Here is a 27,828-nt window from a genome sequence, read left to right as displayed (position 1 = left end):
GACACCTTTCAGTAGCCAGCAGCTGGTGAGACCTTCGTGGAAGGACACCCTTGACTGCAGTGGATCTAAAGTTCAGAGCTCAGTTCAGTTTTCTCCCCTTGCTCCAGCTGAGAAGTGTGTGTGTGGGGACACATACACACAAAACTTCCCTCCAGTCAAAGGACCTATGACTCAGCCATGAATCACCAACCAGCCTCTTCATCTCACCCACCCAGCACCAAACATTGCACAGGAACAATTAGAGTGATGGATTGTCATGCTAAGCAGCCTGCTGGGCCCCTGCAGCTCCTCCATTCACCGTCTGGGTTGCAGGGGCAGAGGTATTTTTAGTGCTTTAAAACAAGAAACGGCAATGGCACCTCTCCGGCTGATTTAGTGGTGGTGGCTGTGCAGTTGCCGGTTGCTTCTGACCAGAGGAGAATAGCAGGAGTGCTGAGATGCAAAGCCCGAGAGGATGAATCTGGGCAAGCAGCAAGGCTTGGGGGAGCTTTAGGCTCAAGTTGTCAGAGCAACGTCGTGCATCTTCAGAGATGCCCTTTGTTGGTCAGCCTAAGTCTGTGTGCTGCATGCTCCGGAGAGGACCCTGCTGATGCTCCAGCTGGGAGCTGAGTGACAGCTGCTCACAACGGCTCAGTTTGCTCGTTCACATCGAGCTGGAGACTCACTTACACCTACTGAGAATTAAACTGGCAAAGCACAAACCCAAGAGGCTCTGGACAAGGAAAAACTCAGCAGTACTCTTCCCAATAGTTATGCAGGCAGAAAGTGACTCCACATAGAATCACAGAACTGTTGAGGTGGAAGAGACTTTCCCTCTGAAGTCCAGCTGCTCACCCAGAGCTCACAATCCCACCACTGCTACTAAACCATGTCCCTCAGCACCACATCCACACACCTCTTAAATCCCTCCAGGGGTGGTGACTCCACCACCTCCCTGGGCAGTCTGTTCCAGTGCTTGAAAACACTTTCTGAAGAAATTGTCCCCAATATCCAACCTGAACCCCACTTGGCACAACGTGAGGCTGTTTCCTTTTGTCCCATCACTTGTTGCATGCAAGAGGCCAATCCCCACCTCACTCCATTGCCCTCTACAACTCCCTGAAAGGAGGTTGAGGTCTTCCCTCAGCCTCTTCTTCTGAAGGTGAAACCACCCCAGTTCCCCCAGCTGTTCCTCATAAGACAAGGCCCTTCACACGCTGCAGACACCCATTTGAGGGGGGTCACAGCAGCTCTGCCTCTGTGGAGGGTTGAGGCTCCAGCAAGAGCACATCACCCACACCGATGCAGGACAGGTTTCAGAAGGTCTTTGCTCTCTGGCACTGCGGTAGGTGAATCTTTCCCAAACTGGCAGGCAGAATTATCCAGCATTCCAAGCACACTGGGGAATGGCTGAGGCCTGGTGAAGGACTGCCAGCACTGGGTAACAATATCCTTTTATCCTATTCAGGTAAGTTATATCCTACAGGAAAAGTCACAGCACTACTTCCCTTGGCTGGAGGTGAAAGGGCTCATCCACAGCAAAAACCAAAGCAGGCTCCTACAGCTCACTTTCCAAATAATTAATTTCCTTTATTCCCCTCCAGAAAGTGATACTAACCAAACCCTGTCAGTCACACGTGAAACAATTTCTGCTTTGTGGGCTGCTCAAGAGCAGTTTTGTGAGCTGATGACATTTGAGATGGAGGATGTTTTAGCTGTTCTTGCCAAGCACAGGAGATCATTTGGTTTCCAGGACAAAAACATTTTTATTTCAGAAGACAGGTAAGTAGTTTCTAGAGTTCATTACTCATGATTTTCTGACAGCAAATGTAGCTGAGGAGCCTTCAAGATGGAAAAGAAGCCTCTTACACGAGGCAGGGACAAGACATTCAAGGGTCTGCTCAGCTTTAAACAGAGACACTTCAGAACGCAGCTCCCACTTCCAGAGCACCTAAAACACTTGAGCAGGTCAACATCTCTGTGAACTGGGAAACTTAGATTTTTGAGAATCACTTACTGGGCTGCAGTAGCTAAGTCTCTTGCTCACATCCATCCTGGCACAAGGTGTTGCATTTTACTTCTGTGGGAGAAAAAGTATCAGCCTCCATTCACCTACAGACAAAGCAAGTTCCCCCAACCTTCTGCCATCACCCATGTCAGCAGCCTGGCTCAGGGTCTGCTGGTGGTCCCCTGTCCCCAGGCAACCATCTCCACTACAGAGCAGGAGCTGAGGCTCACACTCGCCCTGTGCTGGTCGCTGCAGGCCTGTTCTCCACAAACACAGACTCTGCCCCAGTCCAGCTCTGGTGCGAAGCTTCACAGGGTGAGCTCCAATGGGTTTTTTGGTCTGGAATTAAAATTGCTTCTCCAAAGTTCCAGGGGCAGAGCTTATAATTTCCTGTCAGAAGACAAGCTTAAAAAAAGGGATCAGCTGGAATAAGAGGAAAATCCAAGAGGACAAGGGTGCCATGCTTGTGGGAAGGGAGCAGGCTCTATCCCCTCCTAAGATGCCAGGGCTCTCTGTGCACACACGCAGCCAGAAGAAGGCTCCATGTCCCCATGTCCTTCCTAGCAGATAAATTTGCAATCACATGAACCCACAAGCCCAGCACCTTCACTGAGCACAGGCTGAAAGAAGTGTTGGAGCAGTGGCCATGCTGCAAGGCAGGAGCCACAAAGCAACTTTGCAGTCCTCAAAAGACTGAAAAAAACCAACCCCTAAACACTCAGCAAATGTCTTTGCTTTAATCATGTTTACTGGAGGCCAGAGAAGCACAGAAGTACACCATTAAAACTGATTCATCTGATCCCCTTTTGGGGGGAGGCACAAGGAGAGTGTGATACAAAAGGAAGAGGGATGGGTTCCCTCCTATTGTTCCTGCTCAGCACCAAGGCTTCCACTCCATTATAAGAGACCTCCAGCTCATCTGCACCCAGGCACATCTCAAAGAGAACAAACAATTTAAATGGACTGCCTTTTATTCCCGAGGAGAAGAGGATTCCCTATTTGTTGTCAGTTTCTCCCCATGCTGCAGAGGATACGAACAAACGAGCAGGGAATGAAAGGGATTAATGAATGAATGAGTGGGACCTGGGCTCCCAGCTGCAGGAGGAAAGGGGAAGGCAGCCACAATGCAGGGGCTGCCAGAGCAGGGTAGCTTGTGTTTAGCATCACCAAGGGCTCCTAGGACCCCCCTCCACCCTGTTCAGATGGGGATGAATTAACAAAGATCTCAAAAAGGATTCACTTGAGGGGAAATCAAAGAGAAAGGTAGGAAGGGTTTAGAGTTTAGACCAACCACATATTGCATAGGAAAGGCTGGTTTGGAGAAATGCTGAACTTCTGCCTGCTGACACCACCTAGATCCCAGCAGCTTTTGTCCTGCTTGAGAGAGACCCGTGTGAGGCTAGTTTCCTCCCAAAGCCTTACCAACTCCAGGAAACCAAAAGCAGTTGGTATTTACTGAGGTATTTACACCAAGCACTGCTCATTTAAGACCTGCTGACTCTCCTGGCTGGATCAGGGAGCTGGAGCCCTGTGGAAGCTGCAAAACAAGCAAAAAATTAAATCTTCTTTCCCCCCTTATTCTGAAGCTATTTTAAGTCAAGTCCAACATCAGAGGATTAGAGGGAAAATTTGGGATTAGGATTCATTTTCACCTTCCTGGTGAGGGAGCTGGTCTGATTGTCATGGCAGTGCCTGGTGTCCTGCTGGCTTCCAACACATGGCATCACCACACCCTTTGCTCTCACTGCCTCTAGAGTCATCTTTGCTTTGCTTGAGAATAAGAAGACACATGAAAGCCACAGTAAAGCCACCACAGCCTGAGTGAGAGAAGCAAGTAACACCACTCTATGCCTAAGAGTTAGGAGTTAACCATCAGGCTGCTGTAATGCAGGCCTTGGTTTAAAAGCAGGTTTAATTTCCAGATTAATTATTATAGTCTGACTGGATGAGCTTGCAATAAATCACTGGAGTGTGAAATTGCACAGCAATTACCTGGTTGTACATTAAGCATGTAAATGTTGGTAAAGAGGTGTCACCTAATGCAGAGGGATGTTGAGGAACTGCAAGCTGCAGCCAGCAGGAAAGAAGCCGCAGTGCAAAGCAGGTCAAGGGAGTAGGTGGCAAACAAGAGAAGAGATCAAAATGTTCAGTACCATTCAAACCAGCCTCCAGGAGCAATATGCAAAACCAGTGAAGGGTTTTCAGGGAACAGCAAATTATGATGGAAGTTGCTGGAATTTCCCCCTAGGAAGCAGCTGGGACAGCAGATCTGAGAGGTGAGGCAGTGGTCAGGACAGCTCCAGCCTCACCAGCTCAGCGAGAAGCAGCACAGACAGATCTGAAGGGGGGTAACATTCAGCCAACAGTAAGGGTGCAGCAGATGACAACTTTTATGGGTGTCAGGAGCCTGGATTTCAGAAGCATCATCCACCCATGGACAGCTCATCCCTGTGAAGTTTGTCTTACAGCAGCTATTCTCTCGCAATATCCTTTGAGTGCAGTAGATCCTCAGCCTGGGGCAGAGTATGTGCCCATGGGACCTTTGAGTACACAAGAGACTCCAAAGCCAAGTCCCACGCTGGCCAGGGGACAGCTGGGTTTCTCTCATGAATGCTAACACCCAACACACCCCTCACCCTCCCCAGGGGAGCTCTGAGACAGGCTGTTTCCACTGCAGTGGCTGCCTCAGCTGGCACCTGCCTGGTATGGCAGCCAGAGCATGAACACAGTTGGCTGTCCTTGGTGTGACTCACACCAGCCCATGTGGGAACTCCAGGCTTGCTTTTGGCTGGCTGCAGTCACACTGCTCAGCAGGGCCAGGCTCTGGCTCTGTTTGGGGCTCCCTTTTTGAGAAACCAGATTTTCAGCTTCAATTTTTATCTCTGCCCAAGGCCCTTGGGCACCCAAGAGCAGAAATAGCTTTAGAATAGCAGGCCTGAGTGTGTTATCTTCTCTAAGACAGGACAAACTGGAAACAAGGCAAGTTTGGTGGTTTGGTTTTTTTTTTTCCACCACAGCAGGGCTTAAGCTTTGGACAGCAGTTTCTCCCCCCTCATGATCCACCTGAATGATGTCCAGGTGACCTCTCCCCCTCCGCAGCACCACCACTCTCATCCCATGACACATTGCCTTGGCAGCCCAAGCACACACTGCCAGCACAGCACCAGCACTGCCAGGTCAGGCAGTCTGAGAGGCAGAGGAAAACCTTCTCACCTCCCTGGAGGAGATCCCAAAATGGAGGAGTGGCATTGCCAAGGAAAAGTGGAACAGTCCTGCAGAGCTGGAGGAAGCCAGCAGATAGCTAAGCAGCCCAGTCCATCAACAGTAACAACACTTGTAGCCTCCCAGGTGCGATTCAATTTGCTAGAGGAGCTGGGATTGATTACCATGATCAGAGCACCAGGAACAAATGCTAACACCACTGGATGGAAGCTATGAACACTACAGCATCACAAACACTCATCCAGGGCTCCAGCTAAGAGGAACAGCTGAACCAGGCTGCAATCTGCATCCAGGGCCAGGACCTTGATTAGAGCCAGGAGGAGATGTGGATCCTTCTCTAATTCACAGCCCCCTCCTTCACTGCAGGCCCACAGGGTTGCTCAGCAACACAAGGGCTGTTACTGCCAATTTATCCAGAGCAAGCCCTCAGGCTCCCAAGGGGAGATGCTCCTACCTGAGACTGTGTGCAAGCTGTGTTTGCACTCAGACATGGTGAGCTGCTGGGGAAACCCAGCAGCCCCCAGTATCCCTGAGGTAAGGAGGACATCACTCAGGGCTGTGACCCTGCCTGCATTAGATGCATCAAGGAAAAAAAAAAGCTTCACATCTGCATGGAATAGCTGCCTGCAACCCTCCATTAACACATCCCATTCGAACAAGCAAGACCCTGGCACCACCTCCAGTCATCCAAACCAAGTTGCAACAGGGTGAGATCCATTCAACATCGATGCTCTGCTGTTTCCTACCAAGCTCTTGACATGAGGCAGACCTGGCAGGAAAGCAGAGGAAGCACAGACCTACAGCTGCCTCTAACGCTGTGTTCACAGACACATGAATACAGCAGGATCCTTCTCCAGGATGAAAATAGGTCACCATTGAATCTTTGCAGCCATAACTGCAGAATTTCCTTCATGCTTCTTCCCTTGAGCTTCCAAATGCAGCTTTTTGGCAGCAGCAGGCCCCCTGATGCACAAGATGCTCCTGGAACAGCGCTTGCTAGGTGCGTGGCCCCTCCAACCGGTCCAAAGCCCCACAGCAGCAGCAGCTGACATCATCCAGAGATCTTGACTTCTCCTTAACCTAAAGGGCTCCTGCCCAGCAAACCAAAAGAGCCCCATCTGCAGCCCAAGCTACTTCCCAACTCTAAGCTAATAAATAAGTAAAGGAAATAAGGAAATCCTGAGTTATATTTATGTCTTCTGCTGATCTGCATTATAGGAAATTAGCAATGCTGCCAGGGGGAGCTGAGATAAACTGTTCCTACAGCCCCTGGAGAGCCCCATGAGCCATGCCTGGAAGGACTGAAGAAAGCAGGGGTGGGGGGGGGGGAGAATTTCATTCTTCACCAGGATATAAAAGTTTCATGAGGAATGAAAAGATGACAAAAGCTGCTTTGCTGTTGCAGAGCTCCCAGGGTAATGGGGCCAATTACAAAACCTGCCTGTGATTTAGCAGACAGCTGCTGGGAAACATTCAATTTGAATGGAGAAAGAGAAATTAGGTTGGAGAATTATTAGTGATAAAGGAGAGGAGCTTTGCATGCTCCTCACCCAAAGTCAAAGCAAGTGTCAGCAGCACTTAATCCTTATCAACATCTGGTTGTACAGCTGGAGCTACAGGCCCATCATTCTAGGGAGCAGAGTGAATGCCCAGGGCTCAAGCCCAGCTCCCCATCCTGCTGTGAGTCATTTCAGCCTCATCTTCCAACAGGGGAGTCTTTGCCTCTGCTGCCTATGAGTACCTGAGCGCCTCTGCTCCTCCACACCACACAGTGCATGTTTTGTTTTTCAGCTGTGTGCAAGTTTTGACATGAAGGGTTGAGAGGATGGGTCACAGATTTTACTCCATGCAATGGCAAAGTTGCTGCTCTCCTACACCAACACCCTGCAACAGTCAGTGCTGAACACAAGGCCCCAGTCCTGCCCCTGGGCCCCCAACACCTCTCCAAACTGGCTCCATTCACCCCTAGGAGGTGTCACCCTTTGGGCCAACACATCCAGTTCATTTATTTGCTTGTCTGGGAGCTGGTAATCTTGCTGCTAGATAGCCACTTCCCCACAAGAAAGGAAATGCAACTTTGGTGTCCCTAAGAAGCAAGGGCATCTCTGGAAGGTCTGGGTCTTCATTAGTCTCCAGACAGTTTTCCATTGGCAGCAGAAGGGAGAGGTTTCATTATGAGCAAGGGAGCCATTCCCCAAGCAAGACAGCAGCTAACAAAGGGAATCACTCAAAGTCATCTCCCAACACATACAACTTAATTAACGAAGGATTCTTCCTCAAAGGCAACATCAGATTGCTGGAGCCATGTGACAGCTGAGAGAAGAACCAAGCTGCCTACAGCCCCCAGGGCTGTGCCAGCACATCACAATTCCAATGCCAGAGAAAGCCACTCTATTTTCTTGCAAATGGAGCTCATCAAGAGAGCAACGGGGCCCTGAAGGTTCCCATCCCTGAGTGGTGCCATACCCCAATGCTGCACCATCCCACTGCCATCCCTACAGACGGGGCTGGGACCTGGGGTCTCCCCAGTATTAGGGCAAGTGCAGAGGGAGCAGCATTCTAGGTGGACATTTCCATGCTCCTGCATCTTCCTTCAAAGAGCTGTTGTGTCCTCTCAGCTCACAGCAGGAGACCTGCTTGACCCCCACACCTTTCATCTCCAGTTCCTAAAGACAACAAACTGTTATTTTCTCAGGTGTTCTAAACCTGGTGCTCCGTTTCTCTCCGCACCACCAGGCAGACCCACCGGCAGCTCTTCCATCTGCAGATATGTCATTTAAATGGAATTATGCCAGCAGCAGGGATCATGCTGTTCCTGTTCTGTAGCCATGCTTTGGAAATGGATGCACATATCAAATTCTGACTTCCCTCAGATCTGTCAGTACAGCTCCCTTGGCTTCAGCACAACTGAAGCGCTGGGTGCAACTGAAATCAAGATCAGGCGCTCTGGAGTTATTAGCAGTGCATGAATAATCTGGATGCAACGTCCTTTTAATGCCAACAGTGGTGAGAAAAGTGCAAGGAGGGAGCCAGCAGAAGTCATCTTTCTGCTCACGAATGAGCACAGCTTGCTTTCCACCCACTGCCTCCGGCAAGCTCAGCACCAGGGAGGACCACGTCGGCCTGTGGCTCATCCAACATGCTCTGGACGTCAGAGTTCGTGGCCAAGAGAGGGCCATCATCCCACTTAACCACACGGCTGCCCTGTCATGGCCAGGACAAAGGTTGGCCAGATGTCTGAGCCAGACCTTGGACTGACAACAGGACCTCTGACACCTATCCTGGGATGGGGAACACCTCCTCTGCCCCTCTGACTAATCACTATCACCTTGTTCACCAAATGAGGTGCTTGGTTTAGCCAAGATGCAAGACAAGTCTGGCCAAGTCATACCATCCTATCAGGAGACAAAATTTCCTCCTTGAGGTGGAAGCCTTTAGCAGACTGCCCAGTATTTCTGGCTTCAATTGGTCTGATTTTATCCCTCAGACACAGGCTCTCGTTGTGCCTTCCCCCCTGCCAAGATTAAAATCCTCTTTATCAGGGAATGTACTTACAGTGTAATTAAGTCACCCAGTCCTTGATTTGATAAGGACTGAGCAGACTGAGTTCCCTCCCTCCAAGGCATCTCCTTTCACAGGGCTTCCAAACCTTCATCAGCCATTGAAATACCCCCACGCGGAAGCCTCAGGGTGATTTCAGTACTTTTGTCTTCACCACTGCCCAAAGGGCAAAGAGATCATCTCCCTGCCCTTGCCCTCCACCCTGCAACCATTCCTCCTTCCCACCCAGCAGCAAGAAGCAGGGAGACAACCTTCCACATCCTCCAGCCCCTCCAACTATTTGATAGCAGTGCATCAGTAACATCAGCCTGCTGCAGGCAGCTGTTGCAGCATTGCACACTGATGACAGGAGGCATTCTGCGTCTGGGGTTACCTTTGGATGTGTAGGTATAATCAAAGAGCTTAGCCTTGCCTCTTCCCACCCCAGATCCTGCTAGGCTGGCAGGATTATTGCTAACCCACACAGCAGATGGTTTCCAACAATATTCCTTCCTTCCTAATGCTGTTGCCTGTATCTGCATAGCTTGCTAGCAGGTATTTCAGTCAGCTCAGGGAGAAGCATAAATTAAACTTCATTTTAGGAGTGCACCAAGCAGTCTCCCTAGATGCGATGGGATCAAGTTGTACCTGGCTCATTGTCGATGCTCCACTGCCATTTCTTGCTCACCTCTACCCACCCCTACATCTACCAACAGCTCTCAGCAACAGCTGGAACTCCTGAAAGAAGGAAAATGAAGCTTTCAGGAGAAAGAGGCATCTCTGTCCATTTCAGGGGCACTTCCCTCACTTTTCTAAGTACCTTGCTCAGAGCACTGTGTACAAAGATTACATCCCAGGATGTCTCCCAAGTTCAGCCCAAGAACACTTTTTAGATTTGAAAGCCTCAGAGACGGACAAAGGAGATTCCTAATGCCAGTGCTCAGTGTTCCCAACTGCAATATATGAAGTAGAAGCTGTTCATTTAGTTGCACAGTAATGGGAACCACTCAAGCCACATGCAAGGCAGAGCACACCCTCAGGTGTCTGGAGGGTCACATCAAGAGGCACAGAAGCACAGAGCAAGGGAGCAGCTGGCCCAGAAGCCAAAAAGCCAAGCCAGGATCAGACAAAGCTGCAGAAGTTCCAATTCCATCACATCCTCAATTCCCCATCGCAGAGAGACACTGAACTCTTAACTCTGTTAAAGACACGTGTGTGTATATACATATAAGTAGCTTTTCCTCCAGCAAGACAGATTAAGGCTACACATTTCATACTGAAATCTCACTTCTGGTGTTTGAGGACAAGACAAACTATTCCCCAAAGCATCCAGGAGCTCCCCTGGCTGCCCTCCCAGGCAAACACAGGCAGCAGAGCCCAGCATAAGTGCAGGCTATCAACTTATTTCATTTTTTTTTTAGCAACAACTTTATGGGAGGAAAGAAGGAAAGCAGCTTGGTTATTTGGGAAAGATTTCAGGGATAATCCCTGTTTCTGTGGCAGGAGCTGCCCCATAATGTACTACTAATCTGGATGCCCCAGGAGGCACACAGATGGACTCCATGCTTGCCCAAAGTGCTCCACCTAACTTTTATCTGCTCCCAGCATGATTTAGGTGACTGAAAAACACCATTACCAAGTAAGGTGACAATTACTCTAGCACAGAGCCTCATTGAAGATTAAAAATCAGGTAAGTGGCTTAACACACAGTTCAGCTCACTTAGAATTCCAAGACAAGCTGGACCCAGACCCAGGTGTGACTGGTAGAAAGAAAACTGCCCTTAAGCACTGAGTGTTTTTGCACTTACACAGCCCTTTCAGTGCAGAAAAGAACCACTTCCACAAAGCTGACTTTTTAGTCCAAATGGAACCCAACCACCTGAAATACTATGTACACATTTGAGAGAAAGATCTCAAGCTGCAAGTCTGAAACAAAAGGGAGCCACAGCTAGAAAATGGCCTTGATGTAGGCTCTGAAAGCCGTGCACAACTTGGAACGTAAGAATCACCACTTGGCTGAGAAATGGCTTAAGTCAAGGTCAGCCCTATGCAAGGGTGGCAAGAATTCAGCCAGAGTCTTTAACATCTAAGGTTCCCAAGGGATAAGGTTCACTCTGCAGGATCCCACAAGTAGTGGGGCACTTAGGACTAAAGACCCTCTGGGCATCTCACCAAATTCACCAGAATCCCAGCTTGGCTTCTAAAGCCAAGGAGGGAGGGAGAGCCAAGAGGATATTAAGAAGGGTTGCAAGTGTTGTGTTTTTGCAAACCTCCTCCCAGCATTCAAGAGATGCTCAGGAGCAAGAGCTGGGTACCCAGCAGCTGGAAGCAGGGTAGCAGGGAAGCAGAAACACAGGAGCTGGCAGGAGGAGAAGCAAAGTAGTAGCTGGAGACTTATCCCTTCCCACCCCATTCAGTAACTGTGTTGACAATTTTCTACCTACAAGTAAAAAGGAAAGCAAGCAACATCCTTTTTAGCCTTTCATACAGAGGACAAATCACCATACTGTAGTGCTGTCACTGAAGAGGTCTCTACCTGTCACCATCAGAGAGCTGTAGAGGTGACTCAGTATTCACAAGGCTGATTTGTTTGTTGGAGTTGTCAAAATATCTTCATTATGCCAACCTCTTGCTGCAGCACTTGAATGGAAACTTGAGAGCTCAGAGGAGCACACGTCAGTGTTGCAACTAATCAGTGCAAAGACCTTTGAAACTCAGGCAGCAACACAGAAGAAAGCTGATGGTACAGACAGTGAGCAGCTCTTCAGCCTTCCATGCACCTGAATCACCCACTGCTCCCAGCCTTGCTGTGGTTATGGACTCAGCAACGCAGCACAAAGTGTTTATCCCCTTTGTTTTGAAGCCTAGGGTCTCACCCAGAACAGGTGAGATGCAGCCTGGAGCTCCACAAACTAATGAGACACTGCAGAGCAGATCCCTGATTTCCCAGTTCCTTGCCTTACACAATATTTCCCCCTCTTCAGTCACCAGCACAAGCCAAAGGCACTCTGGGAGTCCTGACCCAGCCACTTGTTTCTGACCCAAAGGCACATCGCTACCAGGTACCTCCTTTCATATGAAGCCCAGCAGTGTCTGAAGTGCTTCTCCAGACCCAAGCCCAGGAAACACATCTCAATGTACCCACTGAATACAAACACCTTGCAGGGAAAATCATGAAGCTTGAGCAAGGAGCTAATCTATAGACTTGAAATTGAAATTATGAGGCTTCTTTACCCTGAGGTAGGCATCCCAGGGTAAATCTTCAGTCCCTTCAAGAGAGCCATGAGCAGGATGCCAAGGCAAGTGGGGGAAATGAGAAAAGCTCCAGCCATGCTCTCCAGGTGGAAATAACAAAGCATTTCTCCCAGCCTAAAGCTGTGCATCACTGAGGCAAGAAAGGCTTCTGACTTTTAAATCAATCTTGCTGGATTTGGCCCACGGTTCTTTGGCTTTTCACATCTAATTAACAATGGGCAGCCTCCAGTAAATGATTTCAAATAGATCCTTAGACAGCTAACAGACAGCAGCTCTAGAAATTCATACAGTGGTGTTTGAAAGCCTTGATTCAGCTCATGACCTGAAGCCTTATAGCTGGCTCCTTGTACACCATAAGCCTGCTTAATGACACTGCATCAGTTTCCCCTGCTGCAAAGCAGAACCACATGTAGCCCGTGGACAGTCACACCAGGGCAGCTCCTACAACAAAACCCAGCAGAAGAGAGAAGGTGAAATTTCAGCTTCATTTCTCATCCATCAGAAGGCAGCAGCAGATGCCAGGCAACCACATCACACACACTGATCGTGCAGACACATTAACCACCAAATCCCCAAACTCCTGTACTCAAAGACAGGTGGTTTGGGGGCCTTAAATTCCATTTTTATTCTTGTTTTTTAATATTTTTTTCTTTTGTTTGGGGAAAAAAATATTTATTTGAAAAATGAATTGGTTTTTTTTGTTTTGTTTTAATAATCATAATAATAGCTTCTCCTTCCACCTCCCATGCCCAGCCCTGAGATGTGACAACAGCAGCTTGCCCCCTGAAACTTCTCAGTAATCTCACTTTGGGGCAAAATTGTTTTCCTATTGCCCTGCTCAAAGTCCCAGCTGTAGCATGCTGGAGGAATGAACACAAGCATCAGGAGCATGCCAAACCAGGAAGGAATTCACCAGAGCCTCCTAGTTGAGACCAGAAAACACACTGGTCCCACACCTCCCAGACAAGCTGTAACACCTGGCACCGTTATCTCCTTTTCATCCAAACCCAAACAGTTTACTGTTTATTATCTAAAGGCCTGCCAAACCTTGTTGAAGTTGATTGCCCAGCCCTTCTTATGTTCTGCTGTAAGAAGTTGCCTGTGTGATGTTCTGGAAGTTCAGAGTGGAGATATTTTCCACTAGAAGGTAATGATAATAATTAGACATCTGTATGCTGGCCTGCAGCTAACCTGTGATAACAGACTCCTTGAGCAGCAGTGACATGAGCACAGCCCAGGGCTATGCCACTGTGATACCACCACATGTATTGCAACACACACAGAGGCATTAAAGCACTTCCCACTTAAAGGGAGCTTGCAACAGCCTTTTCCATCCCAAATCACATAACTGCATCTCCACACAAACCCTCCTGGTACCAGGATGTGCTCCATGGGTTGCAGCGAAGTCAGGCTGGATGGGGCAGTGGTGTCTGTCTCACATTGTTTTCCAAGTGTTCCCATTTGCTGACAAGTAGATAAAGTCTGAACCACAAACAGCTGTGGCACAGCTGGTTTCTGCAGAGTTACTAAAATATTTCCAAACACCGTGCCAAGAACCACAGGAACTACAGCAGGTAGCCCCATACCTGGCAGCGCTGCTTAGCTCAGACACAGAGCACATGATTCCCACCTGGGTATGCCTTGCATGCTACATGAAGCTAGACAAACAACCCCAAGGCCACACTTTCCCTTGTTTGTCTCCCAAAATACTGAGTCTGTTTACATCAAATTCATCCAGGAGTTACCCACAAGGAACTCGTGTTTACAGGCACCACACAAACACAACTTGGACACAACAGCAAAGAACTGAGAGGACTCACACCTGTAACATTGCATCACAGCTCTGCTCCACTCCACTCAAAGCACCAGGGGTCAGCAGCAGGAGGGACGGTCAGGAGCTGGTTGACCCCATTCAGAAGGGGCAGCTAGAGCATGTTTTCAATCCTGACACTGCATTTACAATTTATCAGCATGTTTTCTATCCCCAAGAGGAAAAAAAGGAAAAAAACCAAAAGGCAGGCAAACCCCCCAGACTTACCTGTTCTGAGAGCCCATGGTCCTGGGGCAGTGCTGGTACATCCAGGGTTGTGTTTCTCTGGTCAAATCGAGCCTGCTTTCCCCTGGAGAGAGAGCAGCCTCCCACAGGGTCATGACAGAGCAGCCTAGGTTTCCATCAATAACTTCCTCTATGCCTCCTCAACAACTGATGAGAGCTGGATCCTGCTCTGCTACCTGATGCCACACACTTGTACTCTTCCTTCTTAGCAGCTTCCAGACTCACAGTCCCATGCTCATCCTTATTTCAGCTCACAGGACCTCCTGAGCAGACCATTCACTCACAAAGTCAAGTTTTGCCACTGTTCAGCCCAGTTACCATCATCTTAGCTCCAAGAGGAAAGCCTTGCAGTTGTTCACCTTCTCACAACCCTACCAAAGAGTCACTGCAGAAAGCCCAGGATGACCTCCATCAACACCATAGCTGTAATTTCAAGGCTGTAGCACAGAAGCATCACATTAAAATCTTCAACTTAAACCCAAAAAAGGAACAAAAGAAAAGAAAGGAAAGGGGAAAATTGAACCTCACCCTCCATTTGTAAACTGAGAAAGTGAGTGTAAGCCCGCTCAAGGACCACCCACACCCAGCTGATGACACTCACTCCATTAGAGCTGCTAAGAGGCTTCAGCTGGGAGAGCCTTAGTGAGTTCCACCAGGGGCAAGGCTCTGCTGGTACCTCTGTGTGAAACAAGACACCCCCTTCCCCCCAGCCCCTGCCCTGTGACAGCTAAGATCCCAGTATTGAAAAGAAATGTGAACTGAGATTAGTCTTGACATTTCTGGGTCTTGTAATCACAGTGGGCGACAAAAGCAAATTCTGGATCAGAGCCTTTCCCCGAGCAGTTTAAACATCTATTTTAAAGAAAGCCTGAGTCAAACAAAGGGGTGGCAGCCCACAGGTTGGGAGCTGCAGGATGTGGTGTCCTGGGATTATGTTCTAATCAGGCAGCCCGAGTGGCCTCCAGAAGGGCTGGGGGTTGGAAACCATGGGGGCAAAAGTGCTGCCACCACGTGCCGGCCGCCCCGCACACTGCCCGCAGGTCCGCGTCCTGACGCGTGCCAGGACAGAGATCACTTGACCCCTCTATGGGATGAAAGTTTAGCTCAGAAGCAGGAAATAATCAGGCAGGAAGCAAAAAAAAAAAAAAAATCAAGCTATTCAGTGGAAAATTGAGGGGAATGGTTTTTGCATTCATCTGCCTACGCTGGCATCTTGTCAAAGGACTGTTATTGGGAAACCACAGTGGAACCAAGGACTCCGCTGGGGGGGAAGCTGTGTTTTTCCTGCTTGAGGCTCAGTGGCTCCTGCCAGCTGCCTTGAAGCAACAGGAGGTGGGCTCTGAGGTGAAACTTGAACTTTTGGTGTGTTTCCCCATCAGGCCCATTCATGTCCCCCCCTGACAGCAAATCCAGCCGTGTCAGCAGAGACACGAGGCTGAGTTCCAGGGAGGTTTCTTGTTTCCAGCCCAGCCAGATGACTGCATGCTCCACACAGCCTGGTGACACTGGTACTGGCACCGTGCACCGTGCTGGGCACTGATGAAGCCTGAGCCATGAGAAACGGTGACACCCACTGAAGGGAGAAACCTCCTCCCCCAGCACTACTGCTTCTGCTCCAGGGGCTGCAGCATCTGCCTGAGTGTGCACAGCACCAGCTGTGAAGGCTGCAGGGGCTCTGGAGGAACCCTGGAGGTGTTCAGAAAACGTGTAGACATGGACAGGGTTTAGTGGGCATAATGGTATTGAGTTGACAGTTGGACTTGATGACCTTAGAGGTATTTTCCAATCTTAATGATTTTATGATTCTATGAGGGGATACAGCTGCCCTGTGCTGGTTGGTTTCAGGTGGCTCCAATGGACGCATCACAGAGCACAGCTGAGCCGGCCAGTGATATGATAAAACAAGAAGAAATAGCCTTAAGTTGCACCAGGAGAGGTTTAGGTTGAACACGAGGAACAGTTTATTTCCCTACAGGGTAGTTAAGCCCTGAACTTGACTGTGCAGGGCAGTAGTGGAGTCCCCACTCTTAGAAGGGTTTCAAAGTCCTGTAGATGTAGTGCTGAGAGACATGGTTTTGTGGTGACCAGTCGGTGCTGGGCTGATGGTTGGACTAGGTGCTCTCAAAGGCATTTTCCAGCCTAGATGACTCTGTGATTCTGTGCTGGTGCACCGCTCAGTGCCTGGCCCCGGTGCAGCACCCAGCCCAACGTGCAGCTCAGCATGCTGCGCCAAAAGTGATTTCCACACGCAGTGTGCAAAGTCCAACCCACAGACAGAGACAAGATTTCGAGTTTATTAAGACCATGATCAGGAGTGGGTGCTAGCAGGGTGATGTCGAGAAGCTAACCCACCTTCTAGGACATAGACTGCATCTTATACACAAGATGGCAAGGAAGTCACTTCACTGCTCCCAAATTCACACATGAAGACAGAAATCCACCACTCCTCTGTTGTCTTTCAGCTTCCTTAATGCTTTATCTTGTGAAGCATCTTAGTCAATTGTCCAACAATTACAGCTGGACGCCGGGCCCAGGTGCAGCACACAGCCCAGCCCAGATCAGCTCAGTGCCCAGCCCCGGGCGCATTCCGCTGCCAGTCCCTCGCAGCTCCCGGCCCCGGTCCCCGCCGCTCGCAGTCCTCCGAGCCCCCAGGGGGCGCACGAAGGGCTGCGGCGCTCTAGCAGGCGGGTCGGAAGGCGGCTTCCCGTGGCGCGGCCATGGAGCCCAGCGGTTCGCGCCGCCACAGGTAGTGCCTGGCGGGGCAGGGGGGTCCCGGCGGCTGCTCGCGGCACGGGGGCTTGTGCCCGGGCCGGGAGGCTGCTGAGTGGGTGCCGGGGTCCTCTCCCCTCACGGTGCCTCCTCCTTTCGCCCCGCAGCGCGGCGGAGCGGCGGGCGGCGCGCAAGGCCCTGCAGCGGCCTCATGGCCCGAAGGATTTCTTCCCCGACGGCTCGGCCGAGCAGGCGGAGAAGCTGCGGCTGTGCCAGGAGGAGCAGTGGGAGATCCTCTCCGAGGAGCGGGTGGAGCGGCTGTGAGTGCCCGGGGCTGGGTCGCAGGGTGTCCAGAGCCAGCCGGTTGTAAATGCCCGTTTATTTTCCCGGGAGGGATGGTGTGTGGGGGCAGAGCAGGGCTCTGTCCGTGCCGGCGGTGTTAGGAGCAGAGCTGTAGGTGTTAGCACGGTAAGTTCTCTTGGTCCTTCCTTCAGCTAACCTCTGCCCAGCTCCCTTGTTGGAGCAGCTTCGGGGCAGCTCAGCCTCGCTGTGCCCTCATTAACAGAGGGTCACCCTGGCACACCAGTGGCTTCGGTGTGGGTGTTCAGAAGCTTCCTCAAAGGCCCTTTAGTTCTCCTAGGTGTGTGAATAATCCCGTAGCCTTTGCACGGAGCAGCCGCTGCCTTACTGGGCATGGTCTGTGTTACAAACCCCCTTGTTGATGCTTACCTGTGGCCTTTGCAAATTCGGCCGACTCTGTGTCCCTGGCTTACCAGTTTTGGTGGTTTCAACAGCACTGCCAGTCTCGGGAGCTTGCAATCTCAGCACACGCTTTCCCTGGTTGATCTGCTGTTGTCTGGTAACAGTTTCTCTGTCTGCACTGATCAGTAGCAGCAGAAACTATCCACGTTAAACCACATCACTGGGGATTCCAGAGAGAGAGCAGACAGGCAGGGCAGACAGGGTGGGTTGTTACCTTCTACTGTTGCTGCAGTTGAGTTTGCTCACCTGCATCCATAAATGCATGTCTGGAGACCCTTGGGCTGGGAGTGTCTGGGGTAGGTTTAGGTTTTGAGTTCCTTTCAGGTAGTGTGACTGTGGTACTGACTAAGGATGCAGAGCAAGTCTGTGGTGGGCCCTACAGGTATTCTCTTGCCTTCTCTTTCCTTGAGCTAAAGCTGTATGTTTACATTCCATGTTTACATTTCACTTCTCAGCTATTAGTTTTCTCGTGTGAGTCTCTGTGGGTGGGATACAGCAATCTGAGAGTGTCTTACTAGCACCTGAACATGTTGTTGTACCATGGCTTAGGCCATACATCTGCAGCAGCCTGCAGTAGCCTGTAGACAGATGTCTGCAGTGCTGACTGAAGACACCCTTAACTGTTTGGTGAGGATAAAATCTTGAGCTGGTGTTGCTAGATCCAGAGGTTGGTGTCTGTCTAAGGCCTTACCCTGTAAAAATGCTACCTGGAAGTTTTGCTGCCCCTTGATAGCATCCTAAGCTTGTGTTGCTAGTTGCTATCATAAGAGTTGATTGTAGGACATGCCAGTGATCACAAGCTAACCTGTAACCTTCTCAGGGGGAATCTGGTCAAAGCTGAGTGGAAGCCAGGACAAGGCATCGTAGAGCTGCAGTCCCCTGCGGTGAGTCTGCTGCAGAGTGTGCTCGGTGCCAATCATCTCCTGCTGGCCTTTGCAGACTCCTTAATTTGCTGCTTGAAATGGGAGAAAGCCTGGCTGGCATCAATGAACAGCCAGAGCCCATCAGGGATTTGTGCTTCTGTTCCAGGGGAAGTTCTGGCACACCATGGGGTTCTCCAAACATGGCAAACAGTGCCTGCTGCCTGAGGAAGCTCTGTACCTGCTGGAGTGTGTAAGTAGGTTACCTGCATGTGGATGGGGCATTGGGTCCTTCCTGAATGACTGGAGGAGCTATAGCAGCTTTACACTGAACTCTGAAATCTCTTGATTTGTGTTGGTCACTGTTGCAGTTTGAGCAGCCAGCAAGCACCCAGTTCTCCAGCAATTGCCTCTTTTAGCCTGTTGCTGATGGAGCTGTTTGCTTCCATGCCATGGGTTCAGATGGTGTGCTTCAGAGCAGCTTGTGCCATTGACACTGTGTTAGTTGGGTTGGTGGCCCATTTATTCAGCTGCTATTGTGTTTAGCCCACTCTGTCAAATAGGAGAGAGGAGAGTTTTAGCTGATCCAGATTTCTGTTGGTGTAGCTGATAAGTCAGCTCTGTTCTCAGAGTGAGAGAAGCAAGAGGAACATGGGACAAAGATTCCTGTGGAGATCTCTGCTTTCTTGCTCTGGGATGGAGGCAGCACATTGATGTACCAATGACTGCTTTCCTGAAATCTGTAGGTATAGGGACTGAACTTCAGTTCAGGAAAACTGACTGCCCTGGGAATACCTGGAAGCAAGATCAAACTGTTGTGTTTTGTTCCTTGCAGGAGTTAGTTGGAGTAAAAGGTTTGATACTGAGAAATCCTTTTCCTCAGAACTGGTGTACAGTTAATGAGGACTCCTGAGACTGGTCAGTGCCTTCTCTGTCTAGTTGACTTCCTCTCTCATCCTCTTCTCTTGCACATTTTGCAGTGGCAGGGTTCATAAGTTCATTAGCACAGTTCTTCTGTGCTTCTCTAAGAAGCTGATAGGAATTAGTGACACTATCCAGCTTGGTAGGGCCACATTTAGCCTCCACATCAGCTCTGTCCCTGTGAAGGGGTTTGGTGTGGGAGGCAGTTCTAGAGCAGCCAGTGCTGTGCATGCTTTACACTTCAGCAGAGGTCTTGGGGCTGCTACCTGGCATCTCTTCCCAGTATTTACAGCAGAGGGAAATGTGAATGTGGCAGACAGGGGAGTGAGACCAGGTTGCTTTCAGTGCTCTTCTGCTTACAGAGTGCTGGTTAGGGCTCAGTTGCATTTTTTTTGCTGTAGAGGGGGTTGTTTGGTTTTGCTTTCTTTTGGTCTCTCCACCAAAGCCTTATACCAATACAGGAGGTGCACTGATCTAAAGGGAAACTTTTTTTCTCCATAGCAGAAGCTGACCTGCAGAGGTCAGGCTTTTTTTCACCTCTGGTGTTTTGACAAACAGTAGATTGCAAACAAATGGATGAAAGTAAAATTGTTTGGGCAGTTGCTGAGTACAAAAATCTCACACCAGAAGCAGAAAAGACCAGTTGGATGCCTTCAGCCCATCCCATGGGAGAGGTGGTGTTCCTAGTGTTTTGTTTTCCTGGTTTATGAGTAGACACATTCTAAAGGGGGAAAATAAAGGAGAAAAAGGAAGCACAGCCTAAAACTGCCTCCTGCAGGTTAGTTGCTATGGCCTGGGGAATTTACCTATGGGAGCACTGGGGCTGCAGTAAAGCTTCTGAGGAGCTACCAATCTGAGGATGCCATCAGTTCCTCTGTTTCATCTCTCTCTGTTGTGCTGGTCCTAAATGGTTTTTTCTTGTAGTTGAGCTTTGTCCTGAGTCACTGAGATCACCAAAGTTAAAGAAAGGTAGCTCCCAAAGCAATGATCAGTTTAACAGTTGTGTTGTGCCCCCAGCTGCATCCTCCAAACTGATGCAGTGGTGAAGTAGGAGCTGACAGCTGTGGGTGGGAACTTCTTACCTGGTTGCTAAAACCTAGGTGTGGGAGAGGGACTGTAAGCAATCCAAGTGGCATATGAAGAGATATGGATATTGTGGCAAGGAGAGTGATGAGACCAGTGGGGAGAGGCTGGTAGGAGCTTGTATGGGTCTGTTCCCTGTGATTCTCTCAAAAACCAAGTTTCTGCCCTGCAGGGCTCTGTTCAACTCTTTTACAGGGATCTGCCCTTGTCAATCCAGGAAGCCTATGAGATCCTGCTGTCCCAGGAGGCAGTGAGCCTGCCACATTACCAGGTGTGTTGGAAGGATGAAGGCAGAGAGCCCAGCCTCTGCCACACAACCTTCTCTCAGTGGCTGAGAACAGAGTAGAAGAATTAGGGGGGGAAGGGAAGTCCTTCTCAGCTTTTCCTGCTCACCCTCCAGATGATCAGTTCCTGTTTCCCCACCTTTGCTTTGGGTCTTAATCCTGGTGTTTTCTCCTCTGCCAGTGCCACACTGTTTACTCAGTTGTAGCAGAACTGAAGTAAAATGTTTGGGTTTAGGGTAGTCATTTAACCCTCTTGCTTTCCTTTGCTCTAAGGTGTTCAGCCACTTGAAGCAACTGGGTTATATTGTACTGAGATTCGACCCCAGGTAACCAGCTTTTCCTTTCCATGCTGCTTTCTCCTTTCTGAAGACCCTGAGCAGCTCTGTGCCCATTGTATGGCCCCAGTGGAACGGCAGAGAAGAGGACTTTGACACCCTGCATTCCATCTCTTGGGAGGATTAAAGGCCAAAAGTGGCACTCTACCTTTCCTTGCTCCTCTCTCTTGAGGAGGCAATTGGGAACCTGAAATGGGGCAATGAACTGGTGACCATCCTGGTCTTGTTTGTGGATTTTCTGTGCCTGGAAGAAAAGGTTTTGTGGCTGTGTGCTGGGGGCTGAGCAGGAGGGTAGATTGCTGCCCCGCTCTGCTGTCAGCCTCTGTGTTGGTGTCTCCCTACAGCACTCTCCCATCTCCCTATGAGAGGCAACTGAACCTGGAAAGCCACTGCCAGAGCTCTGGGAAACACCATTGCAAGAGGAAGGGGAGTTCCAGCCCTGGGTAAGGATATGACCCAAAGCCTTCTTCCATCTTCAGCCAGGCTCTGCAGCTTGGGAAGAGCATCCTCAGCCCTTTGTGCTGTGGGTGACTGCTCAGGCTCAGCTGCTCTCAGCTGTCTCCAGGCAATGCAGGGCTTTACCTGAAAGCTTTGCAGCACCCTTTTGTCATGTCTGTACTTCATGCAGGGCTAATAGGGGCCAACTGCAGCTGAGCCTCCAACTGCAGTGAGGAGAAGCCAGAATAGAAGGGCAGAGAGACCAGTGCAGGAGAGACACATATGCCTCCCCTTGCTCTTTGTTAGGGGAGCTCAGAGCCCTCAGTGCACATCTTGGGTTTGTCCAGCCCCTCGGTGTAGCTTTTGTGCTAGGACTGTGCAGCTGAGAGCATAGTTGGGTCCTTCCCTGCCCACAGCCTCTAGATGTTGCCAGAATGCAAAGAGGTGGTGACATAATTAGTAATTTTGCTAATAATTTTGACAGTTTCCAGTAGGTGGCATCATCCTTTAAGAAACAGAGGAGGAGGAGACTGGTCTGCAAGTCCTGTCCTGTTAACAAGTAACCCAGTGTCTGAGGAGCTGTGAAATTTTAGGAGCTGGGAGATAAAAGTGCTGGGACAGTCCTATCTTAGTGTCCCATCTTCTCTGGGACCAGAGCCTTGAATCTCATACCAGTTAGAGGTGCTGACAAGGAGGTTTCTGCCTGGCCTGTGCTGATTTGGCTGCAGTTTGCAGGGAGGTGTTTGGGTCAGTATGTGGGGGGTGGAGGCTGCGTAGTGGGTTGAGAATGTGTCTGTACAAATCCAAGATGGGATTCTCCTCAGTGCTGGAGTCAAAGCTGATGAGGAGTTTGTTCTGCCTTTGACACTCACTGCTTGTTTTGGCCCGCTTTTTGCCCTTTTTGTTGTCTTGTTGCACAAGCAAATGCCCTCCTTACAGCCAAGAAGTTGTTGTCAAGGGTTTGCAGACCTCTCTGGGGATTCCTGCCACCTTTGCTGTGCTTCCTTCAGGCTTTACTGGCTACATTCTTCCTGGTAGCAGGGAAAAGGCAGGGCTCAAAGGGAATAAAGTTCTACCTCATGGTTTCCTTATCTGTTTTTAGGTCATGTGAGAAGAAACTCAAGAGATCTGAGGACCTTCCAGAAGCTGAAGGGGCCTCTGAAAAAGCTGGAGATGACTGTGGAGGCTCCAACTGCCTTCCCATGGATGAAAAGTCCTTGTCAGAGCAGTCAAAGGACTCAGATGCTGGCAGTGGAGGCGGGGAGTCAAACCCTGTTCCTCTTGATACAGGACAGAAGGACTCCCTGAGCCACTCCAGGAGCCGAGCCGGAGATGACCAAAGAGGCAGCCCCGGTACCCGCGCACCCCGTTGGGATTTTACCACCATCATCTTGCCAAATGTGGCCTCAGACCACCCGTGCACGCGTCTGCCCTTACCCGAGAGGGGGCTGCTGCCAGAGAACGTGCCCGGCAGGGAGGTGGATGCGGCGGGCTGGCGCGCGCGCGTCAACCAGAAGCAGGAGCGGCTGTCGCGGAGGGAGAGGGAGCAGCGCGACAGGGAGAGCAGGTACAAGAGCAGCGTCAATGCTGACCGGGAGGTGAGGCGCTGCTCCAACTGGCAGGAGTACAAAGCCCTGCTGCAGAAGAGGAGCCAGCAGAGGCTTTGGAGGCGGCCGCCGCATCTCTGGGACCAGGCTGTCACACCGCTCCTGCGGCCGGACGAAGCTACCTCGACAGGTAGTGGCTCTAGGAGCTTGAGAAAGGTCTCCTTCTGCCCCCTTCCCCCCAGCTCTGTGAAACAGTGCCTGGTATGCAACAGCAGAAGGGGTGCCCTCAAATACTATGTTGAGTTTTGGAGCCCTTGCTGTGAGTTTTTTGAGTTGCTTGAGTGGGTCCAGAGAAGGGCAGCAAAGCTGGCAAAGGGTCTGGAGAACACATCTGGTGAGGAGCAGCTGAGGGAACTGGGATTGTTCAGTCTGGAGAAGAGGAGGTGCTCTGCAACTACCTGAAAGGAGGTTGGAATGAGGTGGGGGTTGGTCTCTTCTCCCTAGCATCGGGTGACAGAAGGAGATTAAATGGCCTGGAATTGCCCCAGGGGAGGTTAAGGTTGGAGATTGGAAAAATGCCTTTGCTGCAAGAGTGGTTGGGGATTGGAACAGGCTGCCCAAGGAAGTGGTGGAGTCCCCAGCCCTGGAGGTGTTCAAGAAGTGTGTGGACATAGCACTTTGGGACATGACTTACTGGGTGTGGTGGTGGTGGGTTGATGGCTGAACTTGGTGGTCTTAGAATAATTTTGGTTGGAAAATACCTCTGTGATTCTGTGGAGACAGTGAATGTCAGTTTAGAGGACAGTAGCTTGAGAAGGAGAAGATCATTAGCAGGCCTAGGTAAAGCAGGCAGACAGGAGCCCAGCCAAAGGCATGAGGAGATAGAAGAAAGTTTCTCCTCTGCCTTTCCATCTGTTTCTGTAGCCTACTCAAGTGCCAGGATAAATGGGGCCTTGGGGCCTAATGCGTTCCCCATGTCCTACTGTATTGCAGTGCTTCCTGCTAGGCTGTTAGGCATGTGAACCCAGGGCCAGCATGCTGCAAAGCCACTGCAGGGTGTGCTGAGCTGTGCGCTGGGGGGAGATGAGGAAGTTGAGGTCTTTGAAGTAGCCAGTGATGACTGTGGTGCTGCCAGCCATTGTCAGGGGAGGAAGGCTTGTGGGTGGTGGTGGAGTGCTTGGAGTAGCCTTGGAGAGAAATAGCTGGTTTGATCCTTTCCTGTTCCTTCTCCCTCCAGCTGCGCTCCTCCAGCAGATCAGCGTGCTGCAGCCCTCCCACATCCTGGATGGAGCCTCCCGGTTAGTATCCAGCCAGCTCATAGCTGTTAGGGAGTGGGGGGTGGGGTCTTGTGACTGTCCCTGCTTGTGAGGTCTGAGAGATGCACATGGCAGCAGTTTGAGAGCTGCTTGGTACCCAAGATGCTGGGAGAATCCAGCACTGCTCTGTGACACTGTTGCATCTGTAGTCGGGGAGGCTGATGTTTCTATGAAGTATCAGGTCCTGCAGCAGCAGAGCTGGGGCACTGCAGGCCAAGTGGAACATTGGGGTTGCAGGTGCAGTCCTTTAAGGAATGAAACCTTTCAAAGGGTCCAGACTAGCTAGACTTCAAAACTCAGGCTCCTTCTTTCTTCTGCTGTATCTATACCTTGCAGTGATTCACTCCTATACATGTGTAGGTATGTTGTCTCTTCTGTAGGCTGCAGGAGGACCCAGAGGCCATGAAGATAGATTTCAATGTGTATCCAGCAGATGCTGTGGCCAAGTTTAAGAAGACAAACCCTGGGAAGCCATGTGTCAGGATGTGTGTTAGGAGGTACCTATGGATCTTGTGCTGTGTTGTGAAACGTTGTTGTTGGTAAAATGAAGTCCTAATGATCTGTGAATGACCCAGCATCTCATGAGCTTTACAGATCATCACCCTTGAGGGTGGTCCTGCCCAGGAGGAGTTTTGGTGGGGTTTTTTGGCTTTCAGTTCCTCTTTGCTGGAGGCTGTGGCTGACAGTTCCCCCAGCCCTTGTTCTCAGCCCACACTCTTTGGTCATCTGTTTGCTGTTCATGGCTGAGCATTAATGGAGTCAGGAATAAGAAGCCACAGCTCTATTTATGCAATGCTGGTGAAACTCAGGTAGAGTTCAGTTTTGCAGGGAGTGAGCTGTGTGATGCCTGAATCCTCAGGCAGTGCAGGCCCCTATGGATTTCTGCAGAGATGTTCCTTCCCCAGAGCTTGCTACAGGCTAAGGGCCATGGGTTTAGTGTTTTTGTCTTTGTCAAATGTCGCCTTAAGATCAGTGTGAAGGGAGGGTGGGTGACCCCTTTTTGCCTGGATCTAGAATCTGGTGCTTAAATTCCATAGGGAGGTACAAAACTCAGTCTCTGCCCTTTCTGATTTTGAGATCTACTAAACCTGTTCCTCCTCTGCTCTCTGCAGCTGCAGTAGCCAGAGCAAGGAAGGTGGTAATGCAGTTTTGCAAAGTCCTGTCGTGAGCAAATAGGATGAGCCTTGCTTTAGAAATATTTTCATTTGCAAGCACATGGACTCTGCAGAATTAAAAGGAGGGGAAAGCAGGTCAGATGTTGATCCCAGCAACCTAAAGATCTTCCTGGCACAGAGGTATTAAGATTGCACTGGGTTGGCAATTTGCCTGTAGCCCTGTGAGCCGTATCTAATGGGCACAGCGTGGAGCAGTGTGCCGTTGGCCTTGGTTTTGGCAAAGGATTTGACAGCTCCCAGTTCCCAGCATGCAGTTGTACTGTCTGAGGGCCAGCAGCCTCCTCAAAGGGGTGGGGAGGGTCACTACCAGGTGTCTGTGTTCTTCTTGCTTTGAGAACAAGGGATGTCTTTCTCTCTGCAGCTTTGACGAGCAGATCCCATCCCTTCGGGCTCTGAAGCAGGTTACCTATCAGAGTGGGGACGTCCCGGTGGTCTTTGCTCTGGTGGATCATGGAGACATTGCCTTTTACTCACTGAAGGAATTCAAGCTGCCAGTTGATGTTAATCACTGAAGTTGCTGTCACTTGCAGAAATGGTGTGGGATGAAGGGAAGGATTTGTTTTCTTGATTAAAGCAATACCAGAGAAACTAGAGCCTCTGATAAGTGGAACCTTGAGTAGCTGACTACTTTATGAGCTGTTATGGACTTCACCCAGCCAGGTGGCTCAGGGAAAATACCAAAATTCACAGCAGTTAAGTGATAGGACTTAGCTGGGCATTTCTGGACTGGAGTACACTGCTTTGTTCTTGAAGCCACTGGTTCTTTGCTTTCTCATCTTGTGGACCACTAGTCTGCCTCTTCTGAGTCATTTTTGGCTGACTTGTGTTTCTAATAGTCCACTGGTGATCTTTTTGTCACATGTTAAGAACCACTGTGCTACACCAGTTGAATGGTTGGAGAGTCATTGAGGTCAATCAGGGACAGAATAAGCTGATCAGATCAGTGGTGGTGTCCTGAGCTCTGGTCATTCAGCTACGTCAACAACTGCCAGGGCAGATTCTGATCTGCAGAAGGCACAGCCGTAAAGCTCAGCCACCTGGAGTAAAGTTTCCAGGCACTCGAGAGCAGCAGCCTGTGCCTTGAACGCTATTTGATCAGCTGGAGGTCACAGAAGGCCCTGGAGCATTGCAGATGGCACTCCAGCCTCACACTGGAGCAGCTGTTCTGAGATGTGTTTTGGCCGTGCAGCATTATGCCATATTAAAGTTGGGCCACCAGTAGCCTCACCAGAGCTGTGCTGCAGCTCCCTGTTTCAGCCTGACCCCCTCTTTCCTGGCTGTGGATCCTTCCCTTTGCAAGTGAGAGATCCCTGAGTAAAAGAAAAGCTACAAATTCCTCGTGAGCCTTTCAGTCCTGTGGCTGTTGTTCCTGTGGGAGCTTCCCACCAGCATATCCAGGTATCAAATTTGCTTTAGCCTCTATGCAAAAGTGCTGCTGCCAGGTGGTCTGCTGGCTGGGCAGGAGTGTGCTGAGCACAGCTGTGCAGAGCAGTACTGAGGTTTGTAATAGCAACTGGTTTGGATGCTTTTTGTTTGATGATTTTATTTTTTTTTAGTTCCTTTTGGAGACTGGGAGAAGGCCAAACAATAAAAAGCCTTTTCCAGCAGTGTGAGCTCCTCAGTGTGGTTCTTAATTCCTGCAGAAATGGAAATAACACAGGGAGAGCGAGACACTCTTGGGGAGGCTACTGGGACCCGAGTAGCACCAGCTGGTGAGTGCTTGCTCATGGCTGTACAACCCTGGCTGTGCAGCTCCACTTCTACACCTCTCTGTGTTTGGATCCAGCTGCTGGCCTGTTCCCTGGGAGAGCAGCAAGCCTCAGAGCCTGGAGGAGTCCCAACCTCTGCAGCACACAACACCTTCCCATCTTCATCTTCCTGCTGCGTGGTCAGAGGTATCATAGCCCAGGGTGGCAGGGCTCTGCTGCAAGCTCTGTGCCTGGTCCTGTTCTGTGCACACACCCCTGTTATCAGATGCTGGAACTCAGCAGGGTGCTGTAAGGGTCTGACAGCTGCACCCACATGACCTCCCCTTCCTCTTCCTCCTTGAGCAGTGCTTGTGCTCTGCTAGTCCTTCAAACCCTGGGGTTGGTAGCTCCAGTCTGTGCTCTCAGCATTCTCCCAGACTGTTTTGCAGATTAAAGGAGTGGGAAGAGAGTTTCTAAGAACAGGCGTAGCCAGAAGAGCTCCAGTCTGACCCACAGGGCTCACATTTGTCCTGGAATTGGGTCAAACTCCCTCCTGTTGATTTCAATCAGTCTCATCTGCTTATGCCGAGGTGGAACTGCATCGATGAACTCCTCAAGAGCCACCCAGTGAGTTTCGCTGGGGCAGAGAC

General features: G+C 50.3%; 1 protein-coding gene across 1 annotated transcript; it reads left to right on the top strand.

The window, feature by feature from the left end:
* Positions 1-1,666: 1,666 nt before the first annotated feature.
* On the top strand, positions 1,667-26,474 carry TSEN54 (tRNA splicing endonuclease subunit 54). The gene is made up of 11 exons (XM_054171107.1): positions 1,667-1,761; positions 16,658-17,089; positions 18,352-18,415; positions 18,561-18,644; positions 20,568-20,666; positions 20,953-21,005; positions 21,359-21,457; positions 22,555-23,189; positions 24,237-24,297; positions 24,696-24,812; positions 25,852-26,474. The coding sequence occupies exons 1-11, from the start codon at positions 1,667-1,669 to the stop codon at positions 26,000-26,002; spliced, it is 1,890 nt and encodes a 629-aa protein (XP_054027082.1). The 3' UTR covers positions 26,003-26,474.
* The last annotated feature ends 1,354 nt before the right edge of the window (positions 26,475-27,828 follow it).

This window comes from Dryobates pubescens, chromosome 20 (genome assembly GCF_014839835.1).
Source record: "Dryobates pubescens isolate bDryPub1 chromosome 20, bDryPub1.pri, whole genome shotgun sequence".
Taxonomy (NCBI): Eukaryota; Metazoa; Chordata; class Aves; order Piciformes; family Picidae; genus Dryobates; species Dryobates pubescens.
The sequence above is the reverse complement of the archived record's forward strand: the minus strand, read 5'-3'. Positions and strand labels throughout refer to the sequence as shown.